A 27938-nucleotide genomic window follows, 5' to 3' on the forward strand; every position below is an offset into this window, starting at 1 on the left:
TACCGTGCGACTCCACCGGGCTGGGACACCGGGAAAGGATTTAAGTATCGCTTTTTATTTTAGTTTTTTCATTTATATGTTTATTATTGAAAAGTTGTTGTATGCATTTGTAAATTTTATTTAATTTCTGTATTTTCTTAAATGTGTGTGTAGATAGTATTTACAGAGTGTTAACTTTTAGTTTTAGTTACTTTTTCTTATTTGTAAGTCGCTTTGGATAAAAGCGTCTGCTAAATGACTAAAAGTAAAGTAAGTAAGTAAAGTACTGTCAGGGAGGGCGATATACCGATAGACATGATTAACCGGTAGAAATGTGTCAACTGGTATCACATCTATCGCGTTTACATGCTCTACGTGGTCATGAAAACGTATCGTTTAAACATTGCGGTTTAAAAACAAGTGATTTTAAGCCATAGAAATGCAATCAGCAGCGAAAGAAAACTCATTTCTCTATATGTGCGCATTGGAGGATTGGGAGTTATTTTTGCCGCTTTATAGGCTTTAAGCAGTTAAATACACACACTTGTACGTGTCAAAATGCCCATCTTTGCAAGTATCCTCGTAAACAGTAATTTAGGTCTTAAGTGAAAGCAAACAGCTGAGAAAGAAAACATGTGAAACAGTATATTGGATCTGGGCAGCTCTTAAAGTGTCAGCAGTCTAATACTCCTGCTGTCTGTCATTCCTGTTATTCAAACAACAAAACAGAAAATCTCTTAAAGCTCTTCATTTTTGTAACTTTAATAAGAAGAAATATATATTTAATTTACACAGTGAAGAATATGCAATGTTTTATACATTTATTTGTTCTACTGTAGTTTTTTTTGTCCTATTAATCGCTAACTGTTTACTTGTCTTCAGTGAGCTTGAGTTTTTTAGTTGTTTTTTTTTTATTTAGGCTAGTATTAGTTTTTTGTGATATTGGCTACGTTCACACTGTCAGTTTTTGGGATTGACAACCGCATTTACTTTACAGGTGTGAGTCTCGAAATGTCCCGTTCACACAGCAGCTTACAGTTGTGTTTAGAATACTGTCTGTATGAACGTGCAACGGGAGTCAAGCCCGTATTCCTCACCAGTAACCATAGCGACAGTGACCAAAATAAAATCAAAGATGGCGTCGTCCATAAAACTGAAAGTCTTATCACTTTCTGACACGACATGAGTCCAATCGAGCCGCGAGTTCATTCATAAAATCTTCATTAACCGACGGCAGCTTTTAAATTTGGGTGGAGAGCGGAGCATTTGAATCACGCAGATGCACGCAGAACACAACACTGACAGGAGCGGCTCTGGTGGAAAAGTGACGGGATCTAAAAATTTCAGATGACACGCAGCTCATTTCTGTCACTGTAAGTTACCGAAAACACATGAAAACACGAAGCACATGGTAGACACGCATTTGTGCGGCAGAGCGGCTCTCTCTCGCGCTGTATGACGAGACAAACTAGTTGTTAAGTCCTGTTCCGTTCACACAGCGCGTGTGTTCCAAGAATGCGGTTGTGAGTCCTGAAAATTTACAGGTGTGAGTTTGGTTACAGAATGCGGTTGTCACACCTGTAAATAACCGAACTGTGTGTGAACGTAACCGTATTAAGGACTCAAATACAGGACTGACAACCGTATTCTGCTGCTGTGTGAACATGGCCACAGACACAGGTAATAAGAATTATGAAATTTCTATGGTATCAAAATTTTTTATATCATAAAGACCCTGTTTAAAGCAAAAATAACTATATTGTGTGATATATATATATATATATATATATATATATCGCTACCATGAAAAAAAATTATTCATATCGTAATATAAGATTTTGTTCATTTTTGCTCATCGACCACCCCATAGAAGCATGTTTCCGCCACTGAATAAAAACAAATAAACAAAAAGGGCAACTGCTACTTAATATCACAAATAAAATGCAATTCACTCAGAACCGAGAGAAAAAAAGTCAAAATTGCAAGATATAAACTCTTAACTAAAATCAATTCTACTAATATGTAGATTTGTTTTTTTTCCACAACAACAAAATAAATTTAAAACGTAAACGTGACTCTTTAATCTCACACAGCACACTTTTTTCAGAATTGCAAGATACAAAATTGGAAGACAAAAACTTGCAATAATGGGAAAAAAACTAAAATTTTTTAAAAAGAATTGTGGGATATAAATTCAGAATTTCGACTAACTTTGTGGCGGAAACAGCTTATATAACTATTAACCTAATGGATCAGTTCACCCAATATTGTTATTTATGCTTCCTCTCGTCGTTTCAAACCTAAATGCTGTTATTTTTTCTGAGGAACAGAAAAAGCTTTTTTTCCCCTATCAGTGATAGTTTAAAGTGATTACAGGCTGCAATTTGGAGTCCTAATCAAATATGGTGAACGTTTAGTCACAGAGAACCAATGGCGTTTGATGTTACTAACATCCAACAAGTGCCACAGGTGCCATATTTTATTTTTTAAACCGTCAAGCTACAGTTTCAAAGTAACTTCCCCAACTGCTGGAGAACTATAAGAGATACAAAGTCCAAGTTAAACACTTTGGACAACACAATGCAGTGACATTTAAAACAACCGTACCGTCTGAATGGGTCCAGATGTGGAGAGTCGGGGTTTGGCCGCAGTGTCTCTGGCCACCACCAGCTCCACTCGGTCTCTCTGTTGCTGGAGGAGAGCAATGGCCTGCTGCTGCGTTACGCTCTGATCCAGAGGAATCCCGTTAATCGCAAGAATCTGATCGTTCTCCTGCAATCTTCCATCCCTGGAGATAAGAAATATCATTATTATTATCCAAGTGATTAATTTAATTTGAAATAAATAAGTATATAAATAAATAAATATCATGCTAAAATGTTATTAATAGTAACATTTTAGCTTTGTACACAAATTCATAAATAGGTACAATATATATATGTCAACAAACATTTATTTTAAACATTAAAATTTATTCCAGTATGTCCAAACAAAGAAACTGACCTAAAACAACATGAAGGTATTTGCAGAATGTGGCGTATACAGCAAAAGGGACGGATTTCTCAATAAACAGAGCGGTCTCACCTGTCTGCGACGCTCCCTTGTTGCACCTGTCTAACGAACACACCGTGACTGCCGACCCCCTCTGGTCTCAGGCCGACCACACTGAAACCCAGACCTCCAGACAACGGCTTCTGCAGGCTGATGAGCTCTGTCTTTCTTCCCTGAGTTAAAAAATCCAGTGAAAATGCATCATTCATACTAACTGTATAAACAACGCAAGCTGAACCAAAACAAAGTAGAAATTATGTTCAATATTTGGCACGGTAAATAAAACAATGTTTATAAAAATGACATAAAATATATCCCACCTTTGCCGCTGCATGTATCCATCTCTGAAGCTGCTCAGAAGATACGTTAGTTGAAGCTGTAACATTGGACACCATGGATCCCAGGCTGCTGGACGGACGACTCGCACTGACGATCAACTGACCCTTCCTGGAGAAACTGAACTCGGTGCATGTGTCCGGAGGCAAACTGCTTAACTACAGAGTAGAGAGGACAAAGTCAATTCTAAAGCTATACAGAAAATAAAATATAATACTAATAATACTCATTATTATTACTACAACTATATGTGTGATTGATTAATAATAATAATAACTGAATGGATGTGTTAGACCAAATACTTAAATGTTTCATATTCATTATTTAGACAAATATAAATTGTGCCTATTTGTGAATTAGTTTGATATATAGGCCTAATAATACTACAAATGGAACAAAAACAACAACAACGTCTATTTATAAATTAGTTTGAAATGCATTTTAATAATAATAATTTAATGCATGAGTTGGGTACTTATGTTTAGACAAATATAAATTTACAAATTTATTAGAAGTACATTTTAATAATAATTACAATAACAACAATTGAATGCATTGTTGGATACTTAAATGTTTCAAATGTGTTTTTTAGAACAATACAAACTGTTTAAAATTTTTATTTACATTTATTTATTTTGCAGACGCTTTTATACAAAGCGACTACAATTGGGGAATACATCAAGCGATTCATCTTAAAGTGGCAAACAGACACAGGAAGTGCTCGTAATACCAAGTTTCAGGCATTGTTCAAATAAGTATAAGCTAGAAAGGGAAGGAATAAATAAAGAGAAGACTAAGTTGTTGTTGTTGTTGTTTTATTACTTAGGATGAAGTCAAATTACAAATGTGTTATAAATAATTATTATAATAATAATAATATTATAATTAATAATAAATATTATTATACCAATAACAACAAAAGCAACAATGATAATGCCTAGTTACGAAGTTCTTTGAAATACATTTTAATAAATAATAATATTAATATTAATAATAATAATAATAATTAAATGCATGAGTTGGATAATTAAATATTTCAAATATGTTATTTAGACAAATATGAAGTTTAAAATTATATTATAATAAATTACAAATTTGGTATAAATTATTATAATAAATTTATAATATAAATAAAAATATTATGATTACTATTATTTATAACAATAACAACACAAACAACAACGTTTATTTACAAATTAGTTTGAAATGTTTCATTAATAATAATTATTATTTTTATTATTGTTGTTATTATTATTATTATTATTATTATTATTCGATGAGTTAGACTAAATACTTAAATGTTTCAAATTAGCTATATAGACAAATATAAATTGTGCCCATTCACAAATGTTTTCACAATAAGCTCTTTAACTATGTAGTGGAGAGGCCCTGATAGTTAAAAATTAATTAATGAATACATACACAGACAGATACATAAATAAAGCCTTTGAATCAAGCATTATCATTTAAATAGCTTGTACAAATAATTACCATGTATTGCTGAGATACTTGAATGTTTAAGTTAGTTATGCAAACAAATATAAATGGTGCCCATTTACGAATTTGTATATAAAAACCTGACCAAGTATACAAATAAACAAATAAACTGTTTATCAACCATCAACTCATACAGCTTGTCCAAATTATTTGGGATAAACCATGTGCTGTAAATCTAAAAGATAAAACAGCCCACAGAGGAACAGCCATGTCCTACAGGCAGAGGAAAGGAAGGAAAAAAATAAAGGGGGAAAAAAAAAATCAATACATTCCTCTGCAGTATTCGCTAGTCCCCAGCAGGTAATGTATTAATGACCTTTAGACTCTTACTGTGGGAACTTATCAGTCTTGTGCTTATTTAGTCCGGGCTGACAGAGCAAGTTCCAGCCTATTTCATCGATACATCTCCGACAAGGCAGTTACTCAAACTCAGACAGTAGATATTAAGGCTTGATAGAAACTCCGCCTCGACATACTTGATAGGTTTTTCACCTGACGCATTCATAGGCGCACGTCTGACCTTCCTAGCACTTAGAATATGAAGGCGAGCTTCCGTTATTGCCATTATCTTAATTTGGTGTGCGGATTGTTTATTGTAAAGAGGTTTCTTGTGTCAATAAAAACTCAGACTGAATACAAATAGGGACGAGGGACTTTCAGCATCGCGAGTGTGTGGATAAGAAATACATGCTCACCGGCCTGCATACTGGGATGGGATGCAAACAAACAAGTTCTTTTTTTCTCCTTTTTTTTTTAAAGTTATTTAAATTAATGATGTGATTTCTATGCTGATCTGGCATTATGAATACACATTAACATACTGCGCTTTATCTGACCTTGGAGATTCTTCACCATTTTAATGCACTGAAACATAAATAGTGGATTTAACTTTCAACATCAATGATATTTACAAAAATTCTACCATTAGATCATTAGTTAAATAGAAAAGATAGTGGTGTGGAAAAAAACACCCTAGCAATATGACCGCTAGCTTTTCTAATCTTTATTAACAAAAGCAAAAAAGGCACTAGCTTGCTCTCTGTTTTCTTTTTATTTATTATATAATTAGAAAAAAAAAACCTTGCTACATGTACTGCGTTAAAGGGGTAATATGATGCAATTTCTTGTTTTCCTTTTCTTTAGTGTTTTATGTAGCTGTTTCTGCATTTATACGATCTGCAGAGTTACAAAGCTCAAAGTCTCCCACAAAATGATTTATTCTATCTAAAAGAGAAGGCTGATCCAGACCGGGCTAAAGCGCCTCATTAAAACACAGCCTCACATGTCTACGTCACAATGTGGAAATATTTGCGTAATGCTGCCCAAATGTGCACACAAAGAAAGAAGGCGTGGTTTCAGTAACCGCTGTAGAGTTGTTGCAGCCATGTCAGGGAGACGCTGTGTGTTTCATCGCGAGAGTAGATGCAATTAGGAATCATTGTTAAGATTTGTTTACAACAGAAGAGCACAACACAAATATTCGAATTTGTGCAACGCATTTTATGGACAACAGTTTTAACCTAGGAGAGTACAAGGCTGGCAAATGCTGTAGAAAGGCTATTTCTTAAACAAACAAAAAAACAAAAAAAGGGTCAATTCCAACTTTGCATTGACAATCTGGCGCTTCTGAATCAGCCACTGTAAGTATGTTTTGTTATTAGTTTAAGTATTTGCTATTGACTGTTCAAATGCGGAGTTATGTGCAGTGTAGAGTAACGCGTTGTGTGTGTGTGTGAGAGAGAGAGACAGGGTCACATCACAGTGAAGTCAGCTGTCTTAATCGCGGATTGTGTGCAAATACATATGAGCATCATCACTGTGTCTGTCACATGACTCTGTTCCCCTTTCGGGCTTGAACTGATGGTAAAACTAAGGACATTATTAACTGTCTTTATATTTACTTTGAAAGCTGAAGCGCACGATTATGGCAAGGGGCGTTACATTCGTGTGCTTGCGGTGTTCGGCCAATCACAATGCACTGTGTCAGTTGGTCAATCAGAGCAGACTGCGCTTGTCAGAAGGAGGGACTTTGTAGAAAACAAAGCTTTTGAGCTAGACGGGCATAGAGGACCTACAATAATGTACAGTATTTGAAAAATAATGTGTTTCTTGAACATTAGAGCATGTCAACATATTCTGTTACACCAAATGCACAAAAACAATGATCTTTAAAATAGCATCGTATGACCCCTTTAAGATAACTGAGACTTGTTATAGCACTTGTATATCATTGTCCTAATTTGTAAGTCGCTTTGGATAAATGACTAAATCTAAATGTAAATGTAAGACATGAACCAAACCAACCAGGCAAGAAATTAATCACATTACAAATTCATTTTGAAGAAAAAAAAAGAAAAAAAAAAATGTATGATGAAATAAACTACTCATCTCATGAAAGATTGCATATGATCCTGAAAAAAACTATCATGGTTGCCATAAAAATATCAAGCAGCACAATTATTTTTTTAACACTGATAGTAATAAGAAATGTTTCTTGAGCAGCTAATCAGCATATTAGAATGATTTCTGAAGGATCATGTGACACTGAAGACTGGAGTAATGATGCTAAAAATTCACCATTGCATGACAGGAATAAATTATATTTTAAAATATATTCAAACTGAAACCAGTTCTTTTGAATTGTAATAACATTTCACAATATTACAGATTTTACTGTATTTTTAATCAAATAAATACAGCCTTGGTGAGCATAAGAGACTTTTTCATCTAAAAATCTTACCAACCCCAAACTTTTGAACGTTATAGTGTATTAATTATAATATAAACATGTATAATATAAATCAATTCATTTCATTTCAAAGCTCAGAGTAAGTCTGTCTTTAAAGGTTTATGTGTTCTCGCTAAAAAGTCTATATATCTAATTTAGAGGAAGTCTCACCTGGTCTTTAAGCTGTTTGACGGAGTGCTGCAGGGTGAGGATGTGGCCGAACAGAGGGCTCTGCAGGGCTTCCTTCAGCGTGCCGAGCCTGTCGCTGTGGGTCCTCTCTTCCCTCTGCACGAGCTTGGACTGAAGTCTTTCCAAGGCCTGGAGCACCTGCTGCCGCTCGGAAGCAGACACTGAGAACAAACACAAACCAAGTTTTAACCGTGCAAAGACGGATTAAAGATATAGTATGCTTGCTTAGATGAAAATCACAAAAATGAGTGATACCTGTCGGTACGTTCTCATACATTGTCGTTATCTTGAAAATTCAGTGCAGATTGACCTGTGAAAGTAGAAGGAAATGGATATTTGGACACTTAAGCTTCAATTTGATTTTAGAATTGATTAGTCAATAAAGACAAGTTACTAGTACTAATTTAACTGGGCTTTTTAAAATCATTTTATGGAAATTGTATACATTAAAATTATTATTTTTGAGTGTAATTTCCATTGTAAATTGCAGAAATAGTATTATTATTATTATTTAATGGATGACAGGAACCAAACAGTTAATGTTTCGAAATTGTTATGTAGAGAATTATCATTATAATAAACATGAAACTATAATAGTTGCTGTTATTATAATTATTGTCAGCAATACTAAAGGTTACACTTTATTTTAAGGTGTCATTGTTACAGTGTAATTATACATTTAAGTACTGAGTTATATTAATTAACCATATGTACTCATTATATGGGTAGGGTAAAGATTAGGGTTTGGATGTAATTATGCAAAATGTTTTATTATTATAATAGTAAGTACATGTAACAAGGACACTGTAAAATAAAGTGTTACCATAATAATATTACTTTAATGACCTGAATCAAACATATTCATATCTATATTACACATACACACACAAGTGTTTTTAAGAAGTTTTATTGATTTCCACGTTGACCACGTTGACTAAACAAAAGTGAGAGTGTCTGCCTTACTTACCTACAATATTTATGTCTGTCCATACACTTGGTAAAACTTGGAATCCCTCATTAAACACAATCCAGCATTTCAAGAGTTGTTTTGGGCTGAGATTGAGTCCTGTTTCCTCTGTTTACACCTGCGCGAGCCTCACCTGGAACCAGGAAGTGCGTGATCATTCAAGTTTCGGCGAGCTTTATTTAAGTTTAAACACAAGTTAACAAAGAAACCATTGTGTAACTTTAGAATAAAGAGGTGTTTATATTTCTACTCTTTAAATAACGCATTATTTATATAATGTCATACAATATAAATGCTATAAACCCAAACAAACAGGTGCATTCGCGTAAAACACCCGAGTCACCATTGAAATCAGTGCTCTATAAACTTATTGACAGTCTAAAGGCATTAAAGAATCTTTTTTTCAATCGAAACGTGCTTTGTTTTCAAATATCAACAATAAACCATAACTTTGAAAAGAATGAAAATACAACCTCATAAACAAACGTGCTCCTGCTTCCCAATACAAACGCAGGCTAGCGCAGTTAGCCGGTTATAAAGTTGATTATCAGCATCAAACATCGCAAATAAGTTGAACAGGCGCTTGGTTTTAAATGAAAACTTGCTCTAACCAAACAATCTGTCTTTATTAAGTATATGCATAAAGTTAAAGGCGATAAATAAGAGAATTACGAGAGACTTACATGCTGTGTGTGCGGCGAAACTAGTGCACTGTTTCTTTAAGAGCTCCGGCAGTCACGTGACAGGTCAATATGGCGTTGCGCTGGAGGAGTTTGTTGCGCTTTCGGTCAACAACACTGCCGCTGATCCTCTTCACCTTCTGCCTGACTGTCATCCACTGCCTGGGGGACGATGTGGACAGCTGTGATAAACTGCGGCTGGGACAATATCCTTTCAAAATCGCCTAAATAAATTGGGATCGATTAAATAGTAGCCGGCTAGCTAGCATGGCCGCTGTTACTGATGCTTATTTTTAATATAAATGTACTAATTTAACTTACAAGTCATTATTTTACATAATTAGAGTACAAATATTAGGTGTTGTGTTCTAGATTTGTGATTGAATCTTGTATGGAGTGATGCAGAAAGCTATACTCACTATGCCCTACATTAGATTAGACCTGTTTGAACATTTCAGATGGGTTTTTATTACATAAATGTACAATTCTACGTCTATAAGTGTCAAGCTGATTGTCTTATGATGGCTCATGTCAGTCATTCATCCATCACTAGTAGAAATCTGTCGGTTAATGTTGCATTATAGTATAAATAGCACTTGATTTCTCCTTGACAGTGCTCAGGTATGTGTGTAAAGAACCCAAAATAGATGATGCAACTCAAGAACCAGAAAATTGCAAGGACCGGTTGGCTTGGGGTGGGTCGGCTATGTACATATGTTTCACTATTTTAAATGCTGCTATTGTAGTCGTGGGGTAATGGGAAGTCGTGGCCTAATGGTTAGAGAATTGGACTTGTAATCCAAAGGTTGCGGGTTCGATTCTCGGGCCGGCAGGGTTTGTAGGTGGGGGGAGTGAATGTCCAGCGCTCTCTCCACCCTCAATACCACGACTGAGGTACCCTTGAGCAAGGCACCGAACCCACAACTGCTCCCCGGGCGCCTGTGTGTGTGTGTGTGTGTGTGTGTGTGTGTGTGTGCGTGTGTGCGTGCGTGCATTTGTTCACTACTCACTGCTGTGTGTGTGCACTTGGATGGGTTAAATGCAGAGCACCAATTTCGAGTATGGTCACCATACTTGACAATACGTCACGACTTTACTTTTTAAATATATATATTTTTAATAAATATTATAATTATAATACAACTATATAAAATGATATGTAATTTATAATAAATAGTTTTTTTATAATGTTATGCTTTTATATAAAATATATATTTATATTATGTATAATTTATTATAATTTCACATTTTTATAACTTATAATATAATAATGTAATACAATATTATATAATATATATTTTTTGTATTTTTATGCATTATGTATTTCTATTTATTATATAATGTAAATAATATATAATGCGTAATGAAAAGTTAATTACTATAATTATATTATAATACTTAGTGTGTGTGTGTATAAAATAATCAGTATTGTAAGTATAATTTTATAAATAATATTAGTATCATTTAAATATGATACATTTATATTAAATGCCATACATTTGTTATATGCTTTTTTACTTTTATATTCATTATATATAATCATGTAATATAATATTATGTAATGTACTATTTTATGTATATAATATATTAATATAATTAATTATAAACTATAATCATATATTTTAGACTATAATGTAATACATTTATGCTATAAAGTTATGTTTTATCATTTATTATAATAATTGTTATATACAATATTTTGAAATAAATATATTTATTTATCTCTTTCTCTCTCTGTCTCTCTCTCTCTCTCTCTCTCTCTATATATATATATATATATATATATATATATATATATATATATATATATATTTATTACTTTATTTATAAATTTCATTATATTTCTGTGTATTTCATTTTTATTTATGTTTCATAAAAATATATGTGACCGTGGACCACAAAACCAGTCATAAGTGTCAATTTTTCGAAATTGTGTTATGATAGGACAATATTTGGCCGAGATACAGCTATTTGAAAATCTGGAATCTGAGGGTGCAAAAAAAAATCTAAATATTGAGAAAATCGCCTTTAAAGTTGTCCAAATGAAGTTCTTAGCAATGCATATTACTAATCAAAAATTAAGTTTTAATATATTTACGGTAGGAAATTTACAAAATATCTTCATGAAACATGATCTGTCCCTAATATCCTAATGATTTTTGGCATAAAAGAAAAATCAATCATTTTGACCCATGCAATGTAGTTTTGTCTACTGCTACAAATATACCCCAGCGACTCAAGAGGTTTTGTGGTCTAGGGTCATATATGTCTATAGTGCCAGAATATGCCTGCTTCTAGCTACATGTCACTACATGACTATTAAATCAGGAGTCTAAGGCTGTGTTTCATTGCAGTGGAATGTCTACCTGCTCCAAACATCAGCTGTCGGCTGTCAAATGGAACACAGTTCAAATTCAGTGGTGAAGAGTTCGGGTTTAACAAAAGCATCCCGTGTCGAAATGTGTAAGTCAAACTTACTTTGAATTTGAGTATAGATTATTCATATTTGTGAATGATATGTAAATAATCTCTGAATACATGGATGTGTTTTGTTTTACATTAGGAGTGGTTACTCATACAAAGTAGCTGTTGCCCTGTCACTCTTCCTGGGATGGATTGGAGCGGATCGGTTTTACTTGGGATATCCAGCCTTGGGTAAGACAGTACTACTTGACTTTTATTGTTGGTCTTTTGGTCCATTCTTTATAGACACTATGAAATTTAATGATAGGAAAATTAAATGTGCAAATGTTGCAAACCAGATTCGAACTTGGCTAAATGTGTAGGCCGCTAGGCCATGGATCCAACGTTGCATTTTTCCCTCTTTGGCTGTGTGCCGTAGCCCGAAATCCCCTTTTTCTGGCACCCATTTACCCATCAATAACTCAAAACATCTCATGCTTGTGCTACACTGAACCACAGGGGACCTTTCAAACAGACAGAATCAATCCTGGATATTCTACTGTTGACATCATCTCTTGTTTCCTTTCCAAGGACACACCTTTTCACCAGATGTTCTCAGAAAAAGAATCACACAGACTGATTTTTCTTGCGCTTGTTGATTTGAAAAGGCAGATATGGACATTTCAGCACTCAGACATGGGAATTTGATCTGATACCAACGATTTTTATGGATATATTCTGATCATTATTATGATTATGATATGACAGTAACCGATATAATTGTAGATTAGTGTTTTTTTCTTAATGCTCAATCCTGGTACCAAAATCTAGAGAGCAGGGTGACATGTAATCTCGATTATGATTTATTTATTTTGTTTTACAGTTTAACAATAGCAAAAGAAAAAAAAAGATGCACATAACATTACAGACTTTAAGGAAGCACTTATTTGACAAAATTCATTAAAATAATTATTATTTTAGGATTATTTATATACTGTACTATTAGTTTTTATTTTGTATAAGCTTTTATATTTTCAGTTTGCAATTTAATTTGCTTATTTTTTGTATTTTTTGTGCTTTTGTCATTTTTATTAGTTTTTTTTTTTTATTCTAAATTGATTTAATTTTTAGTTTTATTTTAGTTTTATTTCAGTTAGTAATTATAGTACTTGTCAGTTATTTGCCAAGGCAGCATTTCTATACTAAACGTTCTGTTTAGTTTGTTTTTCATCTAATATTTTATTTTATGTCAGCTTTATTTGAATTAACAATGTTTTTTAATAGTTTTAGTTAATAATAACAACACTGATTTTTTTATTTATTTATTACTACAATGCAATAAATAATTACCATATTATATTAGTGAGAATCAGATTAGGGAGTAATGTACATTATAGAAAAATAAAAAAAATTTAATTTAAGATCTAAAACATCCATAAATTAGGGGGGATTTTCAGGGGAAAATGTGTTTAATTGTAATAAAAAATAATGCCTAAAAAAAGAGATACGTTGTCAGCAATATAAAATGTAAAAAAACAAACAAACAAAAAAAACATGTGACCTGTTCATGTTTTGTGGGAGTCCCTCCATCAGCCATGGCTTTAAAGCCAAAAAAAGTACTTTGATTAAAGACTGGTTATTAAAGGTTTTTTCTTGCCTTTCTGTTAGTTCAAAGAACTCTACAGCTTCCCCTTTGACAACGATATTAACAATCCCCACCAGATCCACGCCTATTTTGAAAATAAACCCCTGAGAGAAATCCCAGCGCACACTGACGTCATGAAACCGTTTGGTAGAGCTTTTAAGAAAAGGTACATGCTGTTCACACATGAGGCCAAGGGTATCAGTCCGTACAGAGCTGTAGATTACGCGCTGCTTTCAGAACATGCCAGAAACCCACCGATGACCCTTTTTAGAGCACCTTGCTCTTTTTTTTGGCACCAGCTGTTTTAACAAAAACGAATCAGTGTGCGGCAACTAATTAACTAAAACAGTTCTCTACCATCAGATCTCATGGTGTTCGTCTATCCCATAGTGCAATTATTGTCATCACATGCAGATGAGTTCAAGCCATACATCTAAATCCCAAGGCGGGATACAGTGGGAAGCTCCATCTTTCTGCCTCTCTCCACGTTTTAAGGACTTCCTGATCAATTAAGCACCTGCTTTAGGACAAAAGGGCCTGGGCGTTTGAAGGTCCCCCTTGTTCCCGGCTTCTTTGTGAAAGGCAGGCCACACCACGCTGGAGTCAGTTGTATAGACGTGTTCATTGAGAGCGTAATGGCCCAGCAGCTCTGAGGTCAGTCCAGACCAGGTGTGACTCAAAGGAAGGCCTGGACTTGTTGAGAAGACATTCTGCAGGTGGCTTTTTTGATATCCGTCCTGGAATCAACATGCCTAAACCCCTCAATGACCAATTATAAGAAATATTAGAGATGATTAGCAGCAATTATGTTTGAATCGCAGGATGGAAGGGGGTTTTTAATTGACTGCAGATCTCATGGGCTCCTGATGGTGTTTTCAAATTGACATCCAAAGTAGGTCTACTTAAATTGAAACTAAAATTGTTTATTTTGTGGCAATTATGCGTGGATATTATAAACCTTAACTTGGCTCATGAATATTAATTGAGTGGCATACCATCCTACCTGGAAGGCATTAAAGTAAGTTTAAGATCTTTCACACAAAAAGAAGCCAGTTCTAAAATTTTGGCTCACAGTTGTAATTTGACCTTACAAAGTTGCACAGTGGTTTGAAAACTTTTAACAGCAGCCTGCACTACTGCAAGCATGAAAAACCCCCACAACAGATAGCTTTGCCCTCAAAGTAGTTTTTCTTTGTGGTCATACAGAGAAGCCAGAGAGAAAGTGTTTTTGGACACAAACTGGTCAGGATGGGAGGCTTTGTAGTACAGTATGTTCTTGGTTAACATGTGGATCACTTTTTGTTTGCTTTTAGGCCTACTGAAATTCTGCACTGTGGGGTTCTGTGGAATTGGAAGCTTAGTGGACTTCATGTTGATATCCATGCAGGTAAGGCTTTTGACCCATTTATTGATGCATGCATTTCCTTGCATGCATGCTTTTTTTTTTTAAAGGTTGATCCATTTTATTCTTCTATTTTGGTTACTGATATCTCATGTATTAGTTATTCGGATTTTAGTTTTTGTTTTGTTTTATGCCCCACATGTTTTCTTTCAGATTGGCTGTAATTGTGTCACTTCACATTGTATTGGGATTCGAACTTGGGACACCCGTAGCGCAACTGCACACAATTCTCCCTCTTTACTTACTATTACCTACGCATTTGCCTCAAACTCCTGATTTGCTGCGTATTAATAGTTATTAAGGTTGTAGTTAAGTTTTGGTATGAGGTAGGATTAAGATATCTAAAATATGGTTATGCAGAATGAGGCATTAATATATGCTTTATAAGTACTAATAAACAGCCAATATGCTAGTAATATTCATGCTAGTTAGCAACTAGATAATAGTGAGAATTGGTCCCTAAACTAAAGTGTTACGTTATTAATAACATTGATTTTTATAAAATTTATTTTACAGTGAAATATGATTCAGACATTTCTTTACAAAGGTGCGATTCATGAGCTATCACCATTGTGCCATTTGATCAGTATATTTAATAAATATACTGTTAGTCACTTCGGTTGAAAGAGTGTGGTAAATGACTACTAGATCACATTTAGCATATTAGGGCAGTAACCAGGGGAGGCACTCTACCCACAATCCCCTAAATGAGCTGCAGACACAAAGACTCAGCACCGACTTGTACTTGAATGCTTGTGTTTGTATTCAGTGGCACCTGTGTCTCTCCTCCGGTGCCTCCAGCACTGTGAAAGGAGCTAATGAGAGCATGGTTTGTTTTCGCCTCCTCTTCCTCCTGTCCCGAGTCACACGCTCCCACAGGACTCCCCTAACCCCTATTAAAGGCCCCCTACACCTGACAAGAGAAAAAAGCCACTCCATTTGTCATCTTGTTAGGCCTAACCTCACCCACTCCGCTCTCATTAGGCCTCACGGGTCTGAATGAAGCTATACATGAGAGACGTTTGCTCACCGCTGCCACTTCCACACACCACTGAGATGACATATTTATGGAAAGCTCTTATGCGTGTTGAAGGATGGCTCCAGGAATAATTATTACACGTACTTTAGAAATCTGCCGGCTGCTGCGTCATATGTTGGAAATGTTTGCGTCTCCCTCTGCTAGTGAAAACAAACATTTTCTGAGATTTGCTCTGATGTGTCTGAGCTACTGAACGCCGAGGTAACAATGAGCTAATGTCTTACGACTTGTTTAAGCATGTTGGAAAAGATCAGGACAAGACAGTGTTACGATACCTTAGTTGTCGTTCATCTCAAGAATCATGCGTCAGAAGCCGCTCCTTCTAGCTGCAGTGGATAAATAAAGCAAGCCTTTATTTTTTTTTAAATGGCCGTGGCGGCTTTGATTAACAGGGCCACTGCAGTGTTTATTGTTCTCTTAATGTCTTATTGAAAGCCCTGGGAGAGCAATGCTTTTAAGAAGTGCCTCTGGCAGCCAAAGCTGTCACACGGTAACATTCTCAATTAGCTGTCGACTGTCGGGCCTCTTCGTTTTTAAATTGTGACACTTTTGATAAAGAGTATCCCCTTCCCTCAGGACCCCATTTGCACACATCTCTCCTCTCTAAAACCCCATATTTTATACACTAAACTACCTTCGCTAAGAGCTACGTCGTCCGGGAAATGCATCTTTGAGAACTAATGAATAAACACCTGGGACATGTTACTGTTATTTATATTCATCGATATTCCCTCCCGCAAGTCGCACCACGTTTTGGCCTTTTGAAAGTAATGATGCAAGATTAACGGCGGCGCGAAACTATAGGTTTGAGAGTGGAGGCATCGAGCGAGTTTGATGGATCGAATGTTAATGGTATGAGAGAACATGAAACTCTAGCTGACCACCACACCAATCTAGACAACTCTCGGCCGATACCATTGCGAGAGGAAATAGCTTGTATTGGGCTGCAGCCAGATGAGCGCTAATCTCGATATGGTAGAACACAGTGCCTGTGTTTGGTGGGCGCCTTCTCCCTCTACCAGATGTGTATTCTCATTATCATCCCGTCCCAAAGCAGAGCGGAGCAGAGCCGGCAGGGCCAGGTGTTGGGCACGTACGCCTGCAGGAAGCCATTACACCGTCTGTGCGTCAGTCCAAGCATGTTGCTTGGATAGTAGCTGATCTCAGAACTGGCACGGGCCCCAGTTTGGGCTCTAGGCTCATTGCTGAAGCTCTGATCTGGGGACTGTCCTTTGGGACACTCCTCTTCACCAGGACTCCAAAAGCAACCTCAATTACAGCACTGCCTGGGGTTAAACTTAAATTGCCTCCAATTCGGCATTACTGTCTTATAATTCAATTGTATGAGCATGAGCCATCTGAGGAGGACGATAGACCCTACCAGCCCACCTGGTATTCATCATTGTGTAATGTGGAATCATGTAATTGTCTGGTGAAAGATTACATTGTTATGTAGGTCTCCCTACGCTGCTCTGACATTTGAGACTCATTCTGTTTGCTCTGGTGTAGATCGTGGGTCCATCAGATGGGTCAGATTACATTGTGGACTACTACGGGGCACGCCTTACCCGTCTTTCGATAACAAACGAGACCTACAGAAGAACGCAGCTCTCTCCGTGAAGACACCAGGTGAGGATCTCTTTGTCAAAGCAGTGAAAACTTAATACAAGGTTGGATGGGATAGTTGTGAACCCTGTCACACAAAACCAGCAGTGTCGAGTGAGCAAGACAAGGGGCGTATTGGTAAGTGGCATATTTTGAAAGTTCTTAAAAGATTTCTCAATAATGTGCCGAGTCAAGGTCAGTGGTGATCTCGAGTGACCTCCTGGGGTATCAAAGCAAACTGCCAGACCAAGGACACCTTCAGCTGTGCTCTAAGCCCCTGTCCACCGCCCCTCACTCTTCTGTTCCCCAGAAGGGGCTCCCTGCTCTAGGGAGAGAGAGCGATTAAATGTCAGACGTGCCAAGAGGATGTTGGGAAAACACGGCGGGGTCGTGAGATTGCACTTATTATGGCTGGCACCAGGGCTGCATCTGTTGAATTTTGTCCTGGTGCTCCACACACACACTCTTGCAGGCATCCCCCGTATCCAAAAGAAAATAGTGGCCGCATTCTAGACGATTCCTTATATCTGTGTCTGTCCCGTATCAGTTTCTGTTTCCTGCCAGTTAGGCTCTCTGGTTAACATTTGCTGCCGCAGTGGTAATGGCGGTGACAGGGGTGTTATGTGGAATGGGACCCATGTGGAGACCATTACTTGCTCTCTCGTGTTTCCATTGTTCCAGCATAAGCCTCCGAAGAGATGAGGTCTCCATGCCTGATTCACTCAGCGGCGTTCACCACATCTCCTTGTCTATTTCCCCCTCTTTTCTTCTATCTCTCTCTCTTGCTTTCACCCAAATATTTCTGGGAGAGTTTCATGAAGCAAGTCTAGTCTAAAAGCAAAGGCATTTTCAGTAGAGAATTGTCAAAGAAAGACATTAGAATCTAGACATTAGATCTAGTGCTATATCAAGACAATCAGCCCATATTTAGAAGATACCAAGGTAGATCTAGATAAAGTACCCCAGATATAGATGATCTACACCTTTAGACAAAGCAACCTGTGTGTCAAATGGCCCAGTCCTTGGATATAAAAAGTGCAAAAATTGTATCCTAAGGGTTCAATATCTTGTCATTTGGGCAGAACCATTAAAGTACCTTATTTACTCCTAATAGGTGAATTACTATCATTAAACTTTCATGGGTAAATAAGGTTCAAAGATGTCCCTTTGAGGGTTCTGCCCCAACAACAAGCTATTGTACCCCTGAAAAGTACAATATATTTACCTTTTACTTTTTCTGACAATGCACAGGGCATGAAAACCTCTGATAAATGTCCTAAAACCAACTTAATTCTCCTTATGTTTTTCTATGTTTCATCCTTATAAATAGGTTTCTCATGTTTGCATCAGCTCTGGAATGAATCCAGAAACGCAAATTATGTTGTTTCTCGTATAGGAAAAATTACACTGATCCATTTTCAGCATTGGAAATGTTCCCTGTGTCGTCTTCAGTGTGGGAAGAGACTGATTTATCTTCTGCTTGTGTTATCCTGGACCTGCTCCCAAACAGTACTAACTCTTTCCATTCTGCCATTTTAGGTGGATCCCAATGAGATGACCCACCAAATCTACAGGATCGTGTTATATAAATCCCATCTTTTCTTTGGATATGCCTTTGCTGTTTCCAAACACAAAGACACATGGACGTGCCAAACAATGCTCTGGGAAAGACTAGCCTATGTCTGGAGTTGCAAACATGGCTCATGTATGTGCTGAGCTAGCGTTGGTCCCACCGCTCCAAGTTCTGCTCGGATCCTTGTATAGCTGTTTTTTCCACTGGACCACTCATGTCCTCTATCACTCTCTCTCCATCTCTCCATCAATCAGTCTCTTCCTTTGAGTCATGCTGGTGGAATGTCATCCATCTTTTTTTTTTCTTTTCATTCCTGTCCTCACTAGCTTCACATTTTTGGACATTGTGTGATGTTTTGATGTTATTTAAACACTGTAAATAAAGTTTTATCATTTTCTGTGCTGACATGTTTTGTACTTTACATTGTTAGTAGAAATACACAACTAATTGGTTTCCATATTGGTGCTGACCAGTATTAGCGGATGTTGATTTTTGTTGTTGACCTGAATTGGCCGATATTAGGAAGGTAATTTTTCTTTTTTAGCATCAGCCATCATATAATAATATCTGGTATCGGTCAAAATAATCTCTAATTGTAAGATATCGTATAATATTTGGTTGTTACACATTTCAGGTGTCTAGTAAAAGTGGTCCATCGTAATCCCCTCTGATCTTCAAACTGTCTGTGTCAAACCAATGTCAAGTGCTCCTTCAATTTCACTTGAGTGCGTCTGCTTGTCTGCCCTGCCTCAGTCCGTCACATCGCCATTAATACAGACTCCTGTAGAGGCTCTTCATCACGCTGAAGTGATTGCGGAGCAGGCCTGACTACGCCAGTGTGTGTGCGTTTACGTGCGTATGAGCATGCTTCCTTATGAGCTGCAGTGTCCTTGCTACAACACGTACGACTCTGCTTGGATATGTAAAAACAGATTTAGCACGTTCCCCAGCGTCTGTGATGACGGGTGACCACTGCTGCTTTGGGACTCTGCCCAAGCTCTCCAGAGCCTGCTTTAGGCATCTCTATAAATCTCCATGAAACAATAGTTTGGACAGCGAGGATTCGCACAGTTTTAAGATGCTCATTCGCTTTGAAAAGTAACCGTGTGGTTCAATTTGAAGCATCATTCATGTGAGTTAGGCCCTGTAGTTTGCTACTTAGGATTAGGGATTTGAAAACCCTTAACCGTAAGGATAAGCAATAATAACAATGCACCGCTAAGAGTTTGAATGGATTTAGATTAAGTAAATCATGTCATACAGCTGTCAGAGTTGTTAAATGTCTCCTTAAAATTGGAGAACAAGATAACTTTGATCTTTTAATATAAAAGAAAAAAGTGATTCATGTGCAAAATGTTTTCCTAACCCCCTCCGTCCCTTTCTTGTACCTCTTTTCTCCTCCTCTCTCGAGCTCTTTTCTTGTTCCCCAGCAGTGCAGGGCTTATCAATAGAGCAGCCGGATAAGAGACTAGAGATTTATAGTGCACTTCCCACAAGAGAGAGCAGCAGCTCTGGGACTGCACCCTCCCTCAGTGCGGAGGAGGCCATTCCTCATCCGGCCCTGGTGTTTTATAGGTGCAACCTTCATCTTTCCCTCTCCCGCTTTTGGGCCCTTTGAGATGGAGAAAAATTAAGAGGAGGAAACAGCTCAGAGGAGCCATGGGGTGCTCCCTTTCTTTTACCCGTCCAAAAACAACAAACTTCCAAAGGAGGGGTGAAATAGTCCTGCATTGCAGACCACACTGATTCTTTATGCAGCTGCATCAGGTGGGGAAATGGGTCCAAAATCACTTATTCCTTCTCTCGTTCACTATTTCCAATATGGTGCATGCCACGTAGTGCATTTTATGGGGAAAGAAGAGAACGAAAATGAGTGTGACTAGCTGCGTTTTCATTACCCTTCAAATTGCGCAAATTGAAATTGCAAATTGAAAATAAGCCAACATGTCAATTTCGCAAAAACTCCCATATACTGTATCACAAAAAAGTTTTTACGCTGGAATAAGGCAATTCGATAAAAGGAATATATTGCGAAACCGCAATGGAAACATTGCAAACATCGCATTTACAGGTCACCTGACGTATGTAAAAGTCACATGATCATTCTTTAATGCACTATAACCTCCAAGAAACACCTCACATGTGGCTGCTCTCAAGTATAAATGTATTTTCTTGCCATTAATGCTTGGATAAACCCTTATTTACACTTTCTGCTTGTGTTTATACCAGCTATGCAGCGGCACGTTTCAGAAGTGGCTTTCCACGCTGCTTCACTAAATGACTTATCATGAGAAGAAAAAATTAAGTTTTAGTCGCATAACATTGGTTAATGGAAACTACATCATTTTGCAATAGTTTTTTATTAACACAATTAAAATTAATATGATAATATTAATATTTTATTAAAATATTGCAAAAGTTTTGCGCAAATCTGTAATGGAAACGCACCTAATGTGGTGTCTGGTGTAAATGTGCAACATAAAAAGTGCTCTTTATGTGTATCTTGTAGTGTAAAAATACAATAATAGTTTAGTTTTTTACATATTTTTTGGTTGTAGGGATGATATGATTCTATTATTCATATAATAGATCTTTGTCTGTATTTAATATTTATTTATTTGAGCTCAGCAGTCTTTTTCCCATTGGATTGTGCATAAAAGAGTGAACAGTATAAGAAAAAGTGCTTACAGCATTTAAATAATTTACAAATCAGACAACAAAATGGCTGACGCTCCATACAGTGCACTATATGAGCAATTTAGCAGCTAAATTGTTTGGTAGATGGTCATGTTAGCAAAAAATTTACTTGAAATGTCAAAGGCCTGGGGCTGAGCTTTGAGTCTTTGCCTTCTGTCCACCTGAGGAGTTTGATACACAGACTCTCAAGACAAGATGACACTAAACAGCGCAAACAGGAAATGGCTGAGATCATGGGGCCTGTAAGGATTTGTGTAAGTCTAAATGGATGTTTCTGAGGTAATTTAATGGCCCCAAAAAGTATCTTAACATTTAAGCCACACTTGAGTTAAAAATGACAACAGTGATTAAAATCCAATGACATTCAGACATTTGTAAGTGTGTTTTAAATGTCCAAATACTTTTTGGAGCCACTAGCCGTAATGTTGTATGTGTTTGACATGATAGGATGTGGACAGGTCCACAGCTGCGAAATCCCACAGTGAGTGCAGCATCTCTGCTCCCTTCCAAGAATTCAACAGTCTTGAAATGTGATCACCAAGAAACCGCTGCCCTGAAATCACCAAGTGCAGATGCAATCATGAATGGAGCATGCTTATACACGTGATTTTGACAAGCATTTCTGGTTGACACTGTGCCAAGCAAGCTGTCCTTGTCACTCTTGACAGCCTGTAAAGAAAACGATGAACAAATTCCTTCTGCAACGGAGCTCTGTTATACAGACAATTTCTCATCAAAGATTTGCCTGTGCTATTAAAAATAAATGGAGTCCTGTTTCTGCCTCAGAGTAAAAAAAAATGTCACATGTATAATCCATTTTGGTAATTGCTACTTTTACTCGTAATTTATGCTTTATCTCACAATAACGTAAATTTCTCTGAATTGTGACTAGTTTATTCTCTTAGATATGCCAAAATTTCAAAGACTGATTTCTCGTGACTGCTTTTTTTGTTGTTGCAATTTCTACTACTACATAATTTCAACTCCTCCCTGACTATTTCCCTCAAGATTGAAGTTATTTTTCATAACAGCTATTTTAATAAATACTTTATATTTCACAAATTCACAATTATTTCTTATATCTTAATTACAACTATGTCTTAGCTGTGACATTATTTTTAAACAATTGTCTTCACTTCTTAATTTAATTTGAAAGTTGCAGCTATTCCTTTCATTTGCGACTTTTTTTTCTCACAGATGTGACTTTATATCCCAAAATTGCAACTACTATATTTCTCGTAATTGCTACTTTTTGTCATTTATAAATTATTTTTCATAATGCTACTCTCAATTCATTTTTTTCTCACAACTGTGACTTTTTTCCCCCTCATAATTGTGACTTTATAAATGTTATGTGACAATTCTGACTTCATTTCTTATTTTAAATGTTATCTCAAAATTAAATGTATTGTTTGCTCTAAATGTGGCAACAGGAATCCAAGAAGAAAATGAAAAACATGAAGTTAAATTTCTCATGAGAGCAAAAGCAATCAGTTAAAGTTACTTTCTTCTTCAATGGTGTCAAATTGCGCTCATAACCTCTTTGCGTTACAGAGACATCTGTCTCATTTGGATGGATTGATGGTGTCAAAACAGTCTTAGATTTTGATTATTGTGCAAAAACAAGTGCAGGACACACTCCCAATTGTCACCGTTTACAAAGACTGTGTGTGACCTTCAGTCCAAGCGTGGTCTTGTAAGCTAATCTGCTTGGCTCCTCACTGTGTGTGTGCGTTAGCCTGCTAGAAACGAATCGAGTACCGTGTCGTGGCTCTCAACGCAGTCTATGACTCAGCAGAAACACAGTCAGTCATCGTCTCCTGTCACCCACACAGCCCCACTGCAATGAAGCTGTGGACGCAGCACGTCGGCGGAGAAGATTCATGGCGTTGGCGTACCGCGCCATCTCACCTCTGAGTCAAACACCCTGGCGGCGTGGGCAGAGCTCATCCTCGCTGATGGAGACACCACGGCAGCATAGAGAAATCTTTGTTCGCCAGCTGTGCCTGATTTTACAAACATTTTACACTCCTCCCCCCACTTTTTTCCCCATTTCTTCTAAAGTACATCCTGTTTTTTGGCCAAGTTCTTGGCTGGGAGAACCCGTGCAAACTCAGGTCCGGCGCTCGCTATAGCTATTCAGGGTCACGCGTCATGTGTGTTTAATAAAAATTCAATTACTGTGCTGTACCACGCTCCAAAACCCCACAGCTCAGGTTATGAAGTATGATGAAACAGGCCCCGGCCCTAATTGATTCAGTATGGAGCCAATATTTCCCTAGCATGTTATGATAAATAGCTTCCTGTGCTGTGAGTCCAGCATCCCCTCCTCACCTTCTCCTGGTCTCCTTCTTTCTCTCATTTTCTATCTTTCCACACATTTCTTACATGACTCTGATCAGTCCAGTGGGATGCAGGTCAAGGTTGTGGTGTTTTTTAGAGTCAGGCCTGTTGCGAGCGCTGCAGTACTGCTGTCACAACTCATTGCTGCTCGGTTTACATTTTCATTGGTTTAGAGTTTAAGCCATGATCTGACTCTATTACCATTATATGTTTACAAAAAAAGTATTACAAGACCTGAAGGGTTTTATTGAGAACAGAACAAAAGTTGGAACATGTTTCTTGTTTTGTTTTGTTTTGGACAAGTTCAAGGTTTGTTGTCTAAAGAAAACTGCGGAAAGACAACGTACACACACACATACATTGTGTTTTAAGGTAAATGTAACATTATAACACGCCGTTCTATTGACGTCTTTCTTTTCTTTCTGAAACTTTAACTGGGTGATTACAACAGACATGATTCACTTCAGTAAGTTGTGCTGTTTTGCTCTATAACTAGTAGTAAAGCGGAAGAGGATCGGTTCACGTGCGTGAACATGGTGTGCGCACACCAAAAGCGAAGCACATATTAGCATCACGTACTGGCTCTAGATTACTCGCAGGATGTTTTTTCCGTCACTGAATGAAAAATTGAAAAAAGGGTAATTGAGACTTTTATCTCACAATTCTGACGTTTTTCTCAAAATTGCGTGATAGTGTCACCCCTGGGGCACATTCAGGTTCACACCAGTGCCCAATGTTTTGCTCCGGTTTCCAGGTTGAACGGAAACGGTGTGCAACGGGGTTTGAGATACGTTTTCTCTTGTTTGGTGGGTGTGTCAAAAATGTCAGCCCAATCAGCAGCAATGTGTATATAAACCACTCGGTATTAAAGAGACAGCTCGCACAATGGGTCCAGGTGAATTCATTTAATATGTGTCTGCTGCAGCTCGGTATGCGCAACAATTGAAGATATTAGAAGACATGTTTGTCGTAAGAGTTTTATAGTAACATAGCATATCAACATGATGATGATGAATTTGTAAGTAAATGTAATTAACATCTAAATAAATTCACAAGAGCAAGTATATTGTTTGCACGTGTTTATTTACATTAAAGGAAAAATATCTGAAATAATAAGAGCACAAGTATATATCTGGAACTTCTTTAAGTCTGTCTAAATATGTAGTAATTGCAATGTCTTCAGGTCCATATCCTTTCCTCAGGAAGGTGTGCTAGACACTGATTAATGTACCATAAAAATACTATACATATTTATATATTTTGCTATTGTATTGTGGAGTGACACTTTCATAAACTTTTCTATTCTCCTCTGATTAATAATATATAATATAATGGTAAATATTACAATATCATAGCACAACAACAGTGATCAGCAATAATGATAAGCCTAATACTCACAATAAAAATAATAAGGTTATATAGATCATAACACAGTCTCGGAGGTAAGAAGTGGATTATCCTTCACCTGAAATTTCTTTTCATCCTGAAATGTGAGGCAAATGTTGGATCATAATAATTAGGTTTCCACAGTTTCCACAAATCCCTTCACTCGATTGGGATGTTCTCTTTTATTATGGACGGCAAGGGCAGTGACTGTAAAATTTAGTGTATTTTGCAGTATTAAAAATGTATTTATACCGATTTTATCAGTCTCTGAAAATTCTTTAAAAAGAACACAGAGTGGCCTTCTCAGCTTCCATAGTTGCAACACTTGTGTCATCAGAACAGGGTGTTCAACGCATCACCGTTTCCGTTTAATAAACGTTTTGCACTGTTTTTTTGGGGCTGAACGCAGCCCTGGTTTGAGGGTTTGTTTCATGTTCTTGTTTTCATGTCTTTTATTTTGTAATTTGATTCATGCTGTTAGTGTCATGCTTCCCTTGCCCTCATGTATTTCTGCCTTGTGTATGTGCCATGTTGTGAATGGTTGTACTTGTCATGTGTCTTGTTCCTCATTTGTTATTGTCCTATCATGTTATTCTCAGTTCTGTTTGATCATTGGTTGGTTCTTGTCACGTGACTCTTAGTGTTTGCTATAAGTAGCCCTCATGTTGTCATTGTCTCTCATCATGTATTGATGTTGTAACCTGCTGTCGGTGAGTCTAGTCCGTTCATGCCAAGTCTTTTTGGATTATGTTTTGTCTTTGTTGTAAAACGCTCGCCTCAGTGGACTAATGTTACAGATAGAAACTTGCAATTCTGACTTTTTTCTCTGAATTGTGAGAAACTCACAATTGTGAGAAATAAAGTCAGAGTTTATGTCTTGCAATTCGCTTTTTTCTCAAAATTGTGAGTTCTTATCCTGCAATTCTGAATTTAACTTACAATTGTGAACAAGTCTGAATTGCGAGTTTATATCACGCAATTATGAGAAAGTCAGAATTGTAATAAAAGTCGTAATGACCTTTTTTATTTTATAATCTGTGGCGGGAATGGGCTTCCATATTTTTTTGCGTCACTCGCACAATGAAGACTGTCTTCATGCACATCAACAACAACATTTCCTTCCGCCATCATCAACCATGTTGGAGATTACTACCTGTTGTGGAAGTCCCAAATCCACCAGAAAGCCAAATGCCGACATGTCTGGGTTCACAACACCATCCACAGGCTCACTCTGTGAATTTTACCTTCTCCATGAACTCAAACCAGATGTGTCAATAAGCTCTTCTCTATTAGATTGCACGACAACGAGTCATGTGAACTTCATGTTGAAGATGCGATTGAGGCGAATATCGCAATCACGTGGCCCCATTCGCATCATTTGTGTCACGTGGCAGCGATCTGTCAGTCAACATTAAAGAGCGTCAAAACAACTTTCATTGTTTAAATTCGGTCCTGAAACTGACAGAATTTTGACCGAAATGACAGAATTTTATTTTTTTAGTTTGTTGTCCAAATGAAAACCAAAGACATCAGAAAACCCGCTTATAAATAATGTCACATAACATTTACCTCGGAAAAGCTGTGTGCATATAGCCTTGCCTTTCTGAGGTAAATGTGTTCTGTGTTTCTGTGGTTTGGCCTACAAGCCTAGGTTTATAAATAAAAGTATGATTATATGAGGTATTACCATGCTACCGCCACAGTACTTTTTTAAGGCTTAGCTGCCTCTAACATTTATTTCAAACTAAACCGTGATGTAAATGCAATCTGATATTCAGAGTAATCCACTTACCCAAGATGAATAACCTGAGACCTCATCCAGAATACATTGGTCATCCTTAAATGTCGATATGAATCTATTTATTTTGTTAATTCAGTTCCTGGTCTTATTGTGTATGATTCATCAGTGCACGTTATTCTAAAGAGAGAAATGTTTGTCTTTGTGATCTTTTATCAAAGTGTAATCAGTGTCATGTGACTAATGACTGTAGCTGATTGGCTGATGGCACAACGGTTGCAAATATAAGTCCATAAAGTCTTGTCTTTTATGTTTTTATCTCTAAATATCCTTTTCGTGTCAGATTACGAAAGTAAAATTGTTTCATGTTGGCTTTAAAACCTTTGAAACAACTAAAAGTTGATATTTAATTAATCAAATACACTAATGTTGACATCCTGAGCATGTTTGTTAGTGAAAGTGACACCCACTCGCTCTGATCTTGGCAGAGGAATGCCTTTATTCACACGCGCACACATCTACAGCCGCCCCACCTCCACCATCCCACCCCCAGCATGCCTGCCCAGGTTACACAAGCCCATGAAATTACAGTTGTGTCACTTGGAACCAAAAGTGTCAAGAGGAATTAATGATAAGGTGACAGGCTTCACGAAATGGTGATTGAGAAATAAATAAATATG

The 27938-nt window shown here is 36.9% G+C and overlaps 2 protein-coding genes across 3 annotated transcripts in view; one reads left to right on the plus strand and one right to left on the minus strand.

Moving 5' to 3' along the window:
• The window catches only part of LOC306867785 (inaD-like protein), a 126761-nt gene extending 117293 nt beyond the window's left edge, over positions 1 to 9468 (minus strand). Inside the window, exons 1-7 of the mRNA XM_079413659.1 lie at positions 9431 to 9468; positions 8748 to 8880; positions 8036 to 8090; positions 7763 to 7941; positions 3351 to 3524; positions 3064 to 3203; positions 2587 to 2767 (exon numbers count right to left, since the gene is read on the minus strand). Coding sequence (XP_079269785.1) covers positions 2587 to 2767; positions 3064 to 3203; positions 3351 to 3524; positions 7763 to 7941; positions 8036 to 8057 — 696 coding nt within the window. The 5' untranslated portion in view covers positions 8058 to 8090; positions 8748 to 8880; positions 9431 to 9468. The remainder of the gene's footprint in view (positions 1 to 2586; positions 2768 to 3063; positions 3204 to 3350; positions 3525 to 7762; positions 7942 to 8035; positions 8091 to 8747; positions 8881 to 9430) is intronic.
• Positions 9469 to 9499: 31 nt separating this feature from the next.
• Positions 9500 to 19497, plus strand: LOC306867787 (TM2 domain-containing protein 1-like; the record flags this gene model as incomplete). Of its 2 annotated transcripts, none has more annotated exons than XM_079413662.1 (7): positions 9500 to 9633; positions 10049 to 10122; positions 11782 to 11890; positions 11991 to 12082; positions 14789 to 14862; positions 17426 to 17545; positions 19061 to 19497. In XM_079413662.1, the coding sequence occupies 6 exons, from the start codon at positions 9500 to 9502 to the stop codon at positions 17534 to 17536; spliced, it is 594 nt and encodes a 197-aa protein (XP_079269788.1). In that variant the 3' UTR covers positions 17537 to 17545; positions 19061 to 19497. The 2 variants fall into 2 exon arrangements, with proteins under 2 accessions (XP_079269788.1, XP_079269787.1); XM_079413661.1 differs by having other exon boundaries at positions 17426 to 17458; positions 19061 to 19420.
• Between the last annotated feature and the right edge of the window lie 8441 nt (positions 19498 to 27938).

The sequence above is a fragment of the Barbus barbus genome (assembly GCF_936440315.1).
Source record: "Barbus barbus genome assembly, chromosome: 49".
NCBI lineage: Eukaryota > Metazoa > Chordata > Actinopteri > Cypriniformes > Cyprinidae > Barbus > Barbus barbus.